Genomic DNA, 12,088 nt, shown 5'->3' with positions numbered 1-12,088 from the left:
ATGTATACCTGTATTATACGGTTAGGTCACCGGTCACTAATATATAAGATACTATGTATACCTGTATTATACGGTTAGGTTACCGGTCACTAATATATAAGATACTATGTATACCTGTTATATACGGTTAGGTCACCGGTCACTAATATATAATGTATACCTGTATTATACGGTTAGGTCACCGGTCACTAATATATAAGATACTATGTATACCTGTATTATACGGTTAGGTCACCGGTCCGTAATATAAGATACTATGTTTGCCTGTATTATACGGTTAGGTGACTGGTCACTAATCTATAAGATACTATGTACATCTGTATCATACGATTAGGTTACCGGTCACTAATATATAAGATACTATATATACCTGTATTATACGGTAAGGTTACCGGTCACTAATATATAAGATAGTATGTATACCTGTATTATACGGTTATGTCACCGGTCACTAATATATAATATACTATGTATACCTTTATTATACGGTTTGGTTACCGGTCACTAATATATAAGATACTATGTATACCTGTTTTATACGGTTAGGTCACCGGTCACTAATATATAAGATACTATGTATACCTGTTTTATAAGGTTAGGTCACCGGTCACTAAGATACTATGTATACCTGTATTATAAGGTTAGGTCACCGGTCACTAATATATAAGATACTATGCATACCTGTATTATACGGTAAGGTCACCGGTCACTAATATAAGATAGTATGTATACCTGTATTATGCGGTTAGGTCACCGGTCACTAATATAAGATAGTATGTATACCTGTACTATACACCACATCAATCCAATGACGGAGGAGGCGCCACTGCTCTACTAAAGTATTGGGAGGACGATAAAAAGTACCAAGCAGCATTTTCTGATTTTAAAATATATTTCGACCCGTACACATTCAATATTATCTACCTCAGATCAGGTCATCATTTTACAAATATGTTATTTTTCACGTAAACAGCAACACGTCCACTCAGTTGGCGTGGTCTACTATTACTGCCTATGATAATAACATGGACATAGTAAAAATACCAAAATATTTATACAAATGCCGGACATGAAATAGTTTAGATGCCAAACCTATGATACATACATGTTAATGTGCTTGTTTGTCCTGAAAAGACACTCTGATTCATGGTACCAGGATTCATCCCGAGTTCAACAACCTTTGGAGATTCATTTGCAATATTAGTTTTATAGAAAACAGCTGGCACGAACGTTTAAATATCCTATCATATATACAGAATGAGACGAGCTGCACGCTTGAAGATATATATGGTGACAGGGCGAAGTATAACCTAAGTAATTAAAGTACGATTCACAAAATTATTAGTTTTATAGAAAACAGCTGGCACGAACGTTTGAATATCAGATCATTTATACAGATGTTAGGTGGGCAATGAGACGAGCTGCACGCTTGAAGATATATATGGTGACAGGGCGAAGCATAACCTAAGTAATTAAAGTACGATTCACAAAATTGAGGGACTTTGATCCCTTATTAATACAATTTAACCAGTTTGTTTAATTTTCTGTCTTGATTTTCCAGCCACAACTCCAACAACTTCTGACTGACAACGTAATGATGTTGACTGGCAACACATTGCGATTGACGATAAGCATTGTATATTAAAAGCACATAAATACGAAATAAAGTAAAATATTATTTTATGTAAAGTCCATCGAAATAACATAAATGGTGTTGTTTACCCAAAGCGACCCCAAAAGGAACATCAATTTTTCACTTGTAGCATTCAAGTGAGGTGGCACTACATGTATAAATGATACCGTTGGAAGCACGGTCCCACTACAAACAGAACACAATACATCTCCAGTACACTCACGCACGCATACACATATAGGGAGATATTAGCCAGGTGGCATAGGACTAGTGGTCAGCGCCTGACCAGGCAGCTCCTGCGAATTCCTCAAACTGGTATTGATTAATGTATAAGTTAATTGTATTGATTGCATAAGTTGTATATCTATGTACTGTAACGCACTTAAGAGTGGCTTATTCTAAAGTGCTATATCAAATGTGGTTTATTATTCTTATTATATTACTATAATTAAACTACAAATAGGTACAGAAAGTACTTACAGTATAATCGAGTAGGTCTCCATCAGCATCCTCCACTTTGTCATATATACCGCGTTCTGTTGACATGATTACTCCCCTAGGCCTGTCGACTTACAAAAGATTGTCTTGTCAGATCATTTACTCTACTTAACGTGAATGATGTAATATTGAAAATCACTACGATATATCATTAAGGCAAGGTCATGTGTGTCTGCCGTGCTGCATGATAATCAGTATCACCAAGTATTAGACCGTAGGATGACCATGCAACATTTATAAGTGCATGGCATAGCAAGCTTGTTACAAATGGAATAAACAAACCATTTTTCAAAGTTAAACATTCTCTGCACTACATTGTTTTGTTTTTGTCCAAATCATTTGGTTTTAAAGGAAACAACAGCAACGACCTTTAGGAGGTAGTAAAAGTTTGTTCTATAATATCAAGATAACCATACATTGTTAGTACGACCACATGTGTCCCCAGTATCTATCATATATCAGATATGAATATACGTTAAGGCAACAGAAGAGGTTAAGTTACAACACGGACCCATGCTAATATTAGCACGGACTATTGTACCGGACACAAGTTATAACGTTCCAGTTTATACTGACCGCCAAGGAAACGTTACATAATGGCATGTTCATAACATCTGATTTAAACTAAGACGTTATTGTTTGGTAATATTGTCCTCCTGTATTAGCTAGAGGTTAATCAGGTAAACGTCAAAAGAATTCAGCGAGGGTAGCATTGCACTCGATGTATGTGCTGAAAGTCTTGCACGTGTATTTTGTATACAAAATTTATAAAGGGCTAGTTTTTTTCTCTCTATCACCGTATTTTAGTCAATACAAGGAAAACGTCGTTGTATTGGTGTCAAAACCAAATCGTTCCTGCCACGACTTGATGAAGTTAGCCGTGAAATGGCTGTTGCCATGACACAAGGTGGAGTCAGGAACGCTGAGGTCGCCCGGCGGTTTGGCGTGGCCAGTGCTGAGGTCGCCCGGCGGTTTGGCGTGGCCAGACTAACGACATTTGTATAACAAGCTTTGGAGCAGGTCTACAGCCACGGATTTGTCGGGAGATCGTCAAAGATCACGTAGGACAGGTATATCTACTTACGTCATCTGCGTAATCGGGCTGTAACGACGTCAAGTAGTGCTTCCAACGTCCCAAATCAACGTCGCATTAGTCCACAAATTGTCGGTTGGTCGGTGTAGGACTACGTTGTCGTCAACCGTGTAGTGTACCTCGATATACAAAACGTCACATTCAAAGTCGCTCAGCGTAGGAACGACGACATTAAAGATGGTCTCTACGACAGAGACAACACAAATGATATTCACTGATAAGTCCAGGGCCCATATTTATGAATCCGTTCTCATACTCAAGCATAGATTATGTGCTCAATCAAAATGTATAACGCAAAAATTGAAAAAAGTATTCGACTTCCATTCGTTGACAAAATAAGTTTTTTTTTATTAATATGTAACCGAAACAAGAAATTTGACTCGAGGACAAAACCCATGCTTGAGCATGACAACGGTTTCATGAATACTGGCCCCGATATCTACTCTATCGTTCAGAAAGCAGAACACGAGTGTGTCGTAGGGGAAACGTTATCGAGGGTGGCCTGTTCTTGGTACAACATTGCATTCATGTCGATAAATGGCTGCACGTTTCAGCAAGAAAACGCAAGAGCTCATGTTGCACGCGTCAACATGGACATGTCAACAGGTCATTTATTTGTTTGATTGAACACTTTCCCGAAATCTCAATCCCCATGAACATCTATGGGAGCAGTAGAATGAGAAATTGACGTCACCAGCCTCAAGCCTTAGACCAGTTGAGTTCACGCGATAATTATTCTGTGATATTGAATTTTGCTCGATCGCAATGAACACTAGTGATGTAGTTACATGAGTATAAATAAGTAAAAATGTAAAGAAGTGTAAATGGTTATATAACAACTTGTATGTCCATGTGACTATTTATAATGAATTATTATTTCATCTGCAAGGTTCCAAAACTAATTCAACCCATTTAATGCAATCACGCAACGAACATGGTACACTATACAGCATTCAATTCGTGATAAAACCGTGATGAATGCAAAGTCACAAATCCTCAATGCCCCTGTCACTTCCTGTATTATGTACAAAAGTAAAGGTGTTATCTATAACAGTAGGAGCAACTATCGTTCAACTTAAAAACGTCTGAGAATTTTTCACAGATACATGCCATTAACAATAAAAGAATGAAAATGGTGGCAGAGTGAAGTAATCATGGTTCTTCAGGGTTAGCCCACGTGTCTGATGTTGATCTCAACAAGGAGAATGGACACATGTTAATGTTATATAGGTGAGGAAGTGATGATGAATATATACATAAGGATTGCTCAAGTATGTCGAGGGAAAATTCGGTTATTACAACGCGGTTAGATCGACATTAGTTAAGATATTAGATTATTCAGGGTCGGGACCTGTTATGCAACCTAATGTTCGCTTGGATAAGTAGTTGCGCATGCGTTGTAATGAATCAAAACAAAGCGTATTAATCAAAAGTTGGGATAATAGGAATTAGGTAACTAGTATTCTTCTCTATATTGCTTCTATCCTCTATACAGAATACTTGTATATTCTGTCACTTCCCTCTTCTTTACTTTTGCAGCCTGTTTACAAGTTTTGGGAGACGACCTGGTAGACTGTAGGAGCTTGTCCTCAATTCCTTTGACTATTTAGTGTCAATAAAATATATTTGAATGAATACAAGTGTGTATTTCATGTCTATCTATCTGTAAAGGTACATTGCATGTGTTTTACAATAAAAGTGTTGATACTCTTTGAATATGTTTTTGTTTTATTTATTTAATCAATATTTTTATTGCATATTTCTTAGTGTTGGCGATCAAGTGTTCCGATAATAAAAGAATAAATGAACAGTTTCACCATTTGATGTTTTTACAGTGCCTTTCATCCTTTGATTGTTTTTCCTTCAAGTGCACAGGCAAGTTACATGTATCTTCCGGGTTATAGCTTAAATATTTTTTTATAGAAAGATGTATTTCATTCAACTTTGTTCATATGATAAAAAGGAGTATTGGGTAGAGTAAGAGGACGCACAGCCAATGGTGTTTCACCAGATCTACACAAGAGTTGTCCCCTGTTTATGCACATTTATTGTGAAATCCCAATATGTTAGTTTGTCGTCAATAATTCCGGTGCATTTGACATTTGACCTTAACTTTTGAAAAAGTTGGACTGGTGCATATCTTCTTTACTATTTCACCTGTAGTAACCAGATTTAGTGTACATGGACATCTTTCGATGGCGGAGTGAATAGTGCAAGATTTAGGTCATTGTGACGTATGACTTTACCTTTGACCTTTACTTTTGAAAATATTTGTACGGGGCATATGCTTTTTCAAATGGAGTAACCAGATTTGGTGAACACGGACATCTTGGGATGGCGGAGTGAAGTAGGTCACTATGACCTCACTGTGACCTATATGCTTCCTGACATAAGTGTACTGTTTGTGTATAGATATTCTTACCGGTGGCCATGTGGGTCTATGGATTGCCTTGCAATACTTTGCCTTGTTAATTAATATTTTCTATGCACAGTAGAACATATTTCTTTCATTTTATCTTGAGAATACTTTGCCCTCAAGGAATCAGGCAATATATTGACAAGGGTGTTAAAATAATAGTAAATAAGTAACAACAAAAAAGGCCTACATGGAATATCTGACAGATTTTCTTAATTAAAACACATTTTTTTAAACTACCATTCATTTCTTTTTCATGGAAGAATATTCAGCGCACGTATGTCCTAAGGAGGGATTCTGTTCGTTTTGTTACCCTAAAATTCTTAGCTGGGGCGCCGATACACTATCATCACAAAGGTTACTGAACTATGTGCGCTTCATATTATATATTTATAGCGAGCGTAGCGAGCGCTTTTTGTATCGTACGCGTGGTATACATAGTTCAAGCAAAAAGCTAAATATAGTAACACAAAACGAAACTACAATACTATGCGATCTTTTTTCTTTGCATCGTGCAGAATGGACTTTAAAATTTGTGACGCACTGATTGGTTATCAGATGCTAAACAATCTCCGTTTTAAACATCTCTGTGGGAATAAAAACTAAGACGTATCTTGTTTACGTGAGCTTTGCAAACGTATTCGTTATGGTTTGAAGTATTTCTTCCCTAAAACAGGTTTAAAAAATAAAGTTATAGACGTTTTTGACAAATCAGGTTTCGCAATAAAAATATTTCTGGTTTGAAAATCGCGGGCTTCAAAATTTGCCACATTCTGATTGGTTGAAAAAGACCGGAACAGAAAACTTTACCGGGAAGCCTGCAATATACCAAACGCGAGAGGAAATATCTGATATAAAACTATCAACAAGAGTTTGGAGTGAATTGTACCAGTTTTGACTTCATCACAGACAAGTTTCATGTTTGACTCGGAGGTCTACCAATTTGAATATGTGTTTGTCACTCTTTCAACAAGAAACCGCCGGCTTCACGAAAGCTAGGCCTGTGCAAGTCTAGTCACTTCAGAGCAAAGGAGAACCGGTCAGACGAAGGGTTTCTTTGTTTATCAATGACAATGCTGATGAGCCGCCTGGGTACATGTATTTATCATTGTATGCGCATGTGTGGGTTCATAGTAAGTATGCGTAGCGTAGCTTCTTTGTCAGTTCGAATTCGTGTCTGTGTCACAACAGAGACGTATATATACTACTGCTTTATATGTCTCTGATCACATCAATACTCATCCGTCCCCCTCCCCACCCTGGTGCGATTTTCTTCAAGTCAGTCGGGGTACGTTACCAATGTCTGAAATACACATATGTTATACTGATATGGGTCACAACACACATAAACATACCGGTACACCTGTGATTCAATCTAGCTGCGATAACGCAGCTTTCTGACGACGAGAGATATTTTTTATATATGGTGTCGTCCGGGGCAGAGGAGGCCGGGTATTAATATTAGTACTAGGTTCAATCTCACCTGGGTTCGTTATAAATGTCTGAAATACACATGCTATACTGATATGGGTCACAGCACACATAATGCTGTGACCCATATATCAGCATAGCATATGGAATATTTCAAACATTTGTCACGAATTGATCCCCTGTGGTTCAAAGTGGGAAGTCGAGGGGGATTCGAGATTCATGTATAAATAATAAGGCGGCAGGCCAATTGCTGAAAGTTTGTAATGTGTTAATGAAAATACATTGCCATGCTTTTTAAATGCACAAAATGTATTTAGACGTGTTAAACAAAAGTTTCTTTTTACAAGTTATTTCATCAGTTTTGTCTCTTCTATTTAATTTAAAACAATGAAACTTACAAAAAATGACAAACATCAAGCATTCCATTAAGTCCCCTTTACATGTACAATTAACGTAATTATTATTAATATTTGTTCTACCCTTTAATTGTATCTGGATTTAATTAAGGCGTTAATTGCACTTATTTATTGTAAACAAATGATACATGGTAATAAATGATAAATGCATAATTGCCAACCTTTTGAATAAAACATTATGGTGGGGAAGCTGTGTGCTCAAAATCATCAAAGATGTGTATATGCCCCTAGAAAAAAACACACACTTTAGAGTGTCAATCGTCTTTTTAGTTGTTCTTTCTGGTGAAATCATTGGGTATCAGAATAGTTAAGCAAGTTTACTGGGTGAAAATGGTCAATTCTAGCGCAGACTTAGATAGCAATCTAATTCCGTGGTCGGACCTATGAGTCGAAAGGTGTTAAGGGGACGTAACTCGCGAGATCTGGAAAAATAAGCCACAAGTAGATATGATTCGTAATTTCACCAAGGAATTAGACTAGACCTAGGGTCATAACTTAGACCAATTTGTATATGTTTCACTTTTGAAAACGTGTGAAATAATCAGTTCTTAAATATGAAAATGAAAAATTGATTAACTGATTGCATGTAACATTTTAGTCAATTTTCAACCACATGTATAATCCATTCAGATATGTGGTCACAAACACTAGCTATAGACCATTGATATATCTGGTCACAAACTCTAATTATACTATAAACCACTGAGATACCTTGTCACAAATGCAATCACTAATTATATATAGTTCACTGAGTTACATGTACCTAGTCACGAACAGTAACAGACGCACTACCTAACTGAGATACCTGATCACAAAAAATACAGTTCACTGAGATACCTTGACACAAAAACTTACTATAGACCACTGAGATACCTGGTCACAGTCACTGGTAATAGTTCACTGAGTTACATGTACCTAGTCACGAACAGTAACAGACGCACTACCTATGGACAACTGAGATACCTGATCACAAAAAATACAGTTCACTGAGATACCTTGACACAAAAACTTACTATAGACCACTGAGATACCTGGTTACAAACTCTCACTATAGACCACTGAGATACGTATGCTCAAACAGCAAATTAAAGTTCGTTATTGAATAACATTTTTCTGTAAAATTTTGAATTTGAACTTNAGCGAATAATGAATAACGATTAACTGTCCAACTTTACCTTGCTTTTACAAACACTTATCATAGACCATTGAGGTGGTCACACACACCTACATTAGACTATTGACGCAACACTTCCTCAGAGATCAAGTCTAGTCAAGATAAAAATAAATAAAACAAAAATCACGTTTGTGAGGTGTTTACATATTTGAGTTGTTGGTTTGTAAACAACTTCAAAAGCGAACACGTCAGATTTGTTTTCATAAGCTGAAATCGTTAATATTAATTTGTCTGGAGCAAAGCTCAGTAATTTCATAACTGACGCACCCTTTAAAGCTTTTAACTTTTTGATGTATTAGTTTTGTGCATCCAATTAAGAGTGTTACGTTATAGTCATATGAATAACATATCTTCTGATGTCGATTACTTTTTAGATTAATTTTAGAGATATAGTTTCAAGGCGCCTCACGATCTGTAGATTTCTTTACACACGTGTTTAGTTTAAGTTTAAACATTTATTGCCAAAATTAGACAAGGGATTAGGCACAAGTTACAACAACTTATCAACGCCTTCTCCTAATATACATTTGAAATTACATTACAATAATGACTATAGATATATACAATTGTTATAACAATTTGAACTCAAAATATCTTGCTGGATTTAATAAAGTTTTGCACAGATCTAAAAATGTTTGAGTTGAGGTCCACGGAAAATTGTGAACTGCCAAACAAAAGAATTTCTAAATTCAACGCAACATTCAAATTAATCAAATTTTGAACCAAAATACGTCTTTCGTTTGTAAAAAGTTGACATTCCATAAAATAGTTAAAGACATTCTCACAAGGATGACCACAATTACAAGATGCACTCTCAACAAGGTTAACTCTAAAACGGTCATAATTAAGGGAACTGCATATTAAGTTTACGGTTTCCGATTTTAAAGTAAATAGGTGGACTTGACTGAATATTTGATGTTAAACAGGATTTGAATGAATTAATAGAGGGTAGGGATAGTTATTCCAATAGTGAAGAGTAGAAGGTAGAAAAGAAGAATTAGTAAGAGATAATCTGAAAGGAGGAATCCTATAGTTATTATTGTTACGTAAAGCGTAACGATAATTTTCTCCAGATAAAGGCGGCAAAAGATGATTGAAGTAATCAGGAGTTAATTTATTATGCATCTTACACAATAGTTGAAGTTTCCTCCGTTTCCTGCGATTAGATAAAGTTTCAAGACTGGTTTCGTAATATAAAGTATTAATAGGAGTATATGAAGGAAGTCTTAATATAATGCGAGCAGCTTCACGTTGGGCTTTTTCTAACTTTTCAGATTCAAAAACAGTGCAACCGTCCCACAACTCACAAGCATATTCTAAAACAGGTAAAATAAAAGTCTTGTAAATTATTAAAAGAGCATCCCTACTTAATAAGAGTTTAAGTTTCCGTAAGACATTAATTTTCTTCATAACAGAAGTGTAAATTCCATTTACATAATCCCCCAACTTTGCATTCGAATTAAAAGTTACCCCTAAATGTTTGTGACAATCTGTAAAATTTAAGACTTTCCCATCAAAGTCTTCTTCGATATCGATTGAATTCGAAATAAACAATACATCTGTTTTTTCAGGATTAAAATTAACCAACCAGGTTTTTGACCAAGTATGTAAGATCTCTATGTCTCTATTTAAAGTTTCTTGAATTTCTAAACAAGATGAAGATGACTTAAGTAATGATGTATCGTCTGCAAAAAGACGAGACGTTGATTCAAAAATATCTGCTATGTTATTAATAAATATAAGAAATAAAAGTGGGTCAAGAATAGAGCCTTGCGGAACCCCTGCCTCAGTTAGACCTACAGAAGAATATGAACTGTTTAAAAGTACCTTTTGGTGTCTCTGAGACAAATACTTTTCTAACCACATAAGCAATTCACCTGAAATCCCGTACGATTTTAAACTCTATGCCAAACCCTATCAAAAGCGTTGGATATGTCACAGAATACAACACACGTATGGTTTTTTTCTTCAAGTGCAATACAAATTTGGTGATATATATCGATGAGTTGATACACTGTAGAATGACCATGCATAAAACCAGACTGATATTTGTAAAACAAAGATTTTTCGGATAAATGGGAATTTAAGGTGTTTCCCCTGTCAACTACAAAAACTTTACAAACAGTGGACAGCAAGGAAATTGGTCTATAATGGTTTCAAGATCACAGGGGTCAAATATGTAAAAAAAAACTTTAACAATCTTCTTCTCAAGTTCCATAAGGCCCAGAGTCATAATATTATGCAAGTAGTTACCTGGGTTGGGGTGCTATAAACTTTCCTCATTACAATGACCTTGATTTACTTTCAAGGTCACAAGGGTCAAATATGTTAAAAACTTTAACAATCTTCTTCTCAAGTTCCATAAGGCAAAGGGTCATGAAAATTTTCCAGTAGGTACCTGAATCTATATATTTTGCTGATGGCTTCCTGGGATTAAGCCCGAAAAAGTTTGAGGATGAAACTTACTTTGACCTACTTTCAAGGTCACAGCGGTCAAAATATGTCAAACGCTTCAAACAACTTCTTGTGACGAACTAAAAGGTATAAAATCTTTATATTTGTCTGGTGGCTTCCTTGAATAGAGACCGACAAAGTTTGAGAATGAAAATGACCTTGACTTACTTCGAAGGTCAAAGTGACCAAATATGTAAAAAATATCAAACGACTTCTTCTGAATAATTGAAAGGCATAACATTATGATATTTGGCTGGTGGCTTCTTGGGATAGAGCTCACGAAGATTGCAAATGAAAATGACCTCAACCAACTTTTAAGGTCACAGAGGTCAACAACATTTCAAACAATATGTCCTGAAGAACCAAAAGGAATGGATTCATAAGATTTGGCTGGTAGCTTTTTCGGATGGAGCTAACAAAGTTTCAGAAGGAAAATGACATTGAGCTACTTTCAAGGTCACAGGGAAAAATAATTATGTCAAACAACTTCTGAAGAAAAAGCAAGAATTATAGAATCTTATAATATTATTATACTGGTAGTTACAACAGATGGAGTCGACAAAGTTTGCGGGGGAGATATTTGTAGTGCCATAAAATATGTAATGAGAATATTTTGCTATGACTGCTCAGATATTCAGGTGAGCGATACAGGCCCTCTGGGCCTCTTGTTATAAGGTTTTAGAATGTGTATAAACACCGGATTCAATCAAAAGTGTTGCAGTTATTTACTGGTGTGTATAGGTTTATTACTAATCAAAAGTATCCTGAAACCGAGCCCCTGTGGAATAACATCTTCTGATGTCGCTTATTTTATAGGTTAGTTTTAGAGGTAATATCTGAAGACGCTTCACGAACTCTAGAGTTCCACTCTCACATGTGTGCCACGCCGACGATCGTAAAATTCGATTCATCAGAACTCGGTAATTTGTTCAACATCTAGCTGAAATTTGGAATATATACCAATACAAGTCTT

At 35.9% G+C, this 12,088-nt stretch overlaps 1 protein-coding gene across 1 annotated transcript in view; it reads right to left on the bottom strand.

The window, feature by feature from the left end:
* LOC110460488 (solute carrier family 23 member 1-like) overlaps positions 1-2,230 on the bottom strand; it is a 47,230-nt gene extending 45,000 nt beyond the window's left edge. Inside the window, exon 1 of the mRNA XM_021513434.1 lies at positions 2,114-2,230. Coding sequence (XP_021369109.1) covers positions 2,114-2,179 — 66 coding nt within the window. The 5' untranslated portion in view covers positions 2,180-2,230. The remainder of the gene's footprint in view (positions 1-2,113) is intronic.
* Between the last annotated feature and the right edge of the window lie 9,858 nt (positions 2,231-12,088).

Source organism: Mizuhopecten yessoensis, unplaced genomic scaffold (assembly GCF_002113885.1).
Source record: "Mizuhopecten yessoensis strain PY_sf001 unplaced genomic scaffold, ASM211388v2 scaffold10409, whole genome shotgun sequence".
NCBI lineage: Eukaryota > Metazoa > Mollusca > Bivalvia > Pectinida > Pectinidae > Mizuhopecten > Mizuhopecten yessoensis.
The sequence above is the reverse complement of the archived record's forward strand: the minus strand, read 5'-3'. Positions and strand labels throughout refer to the sequence as shown.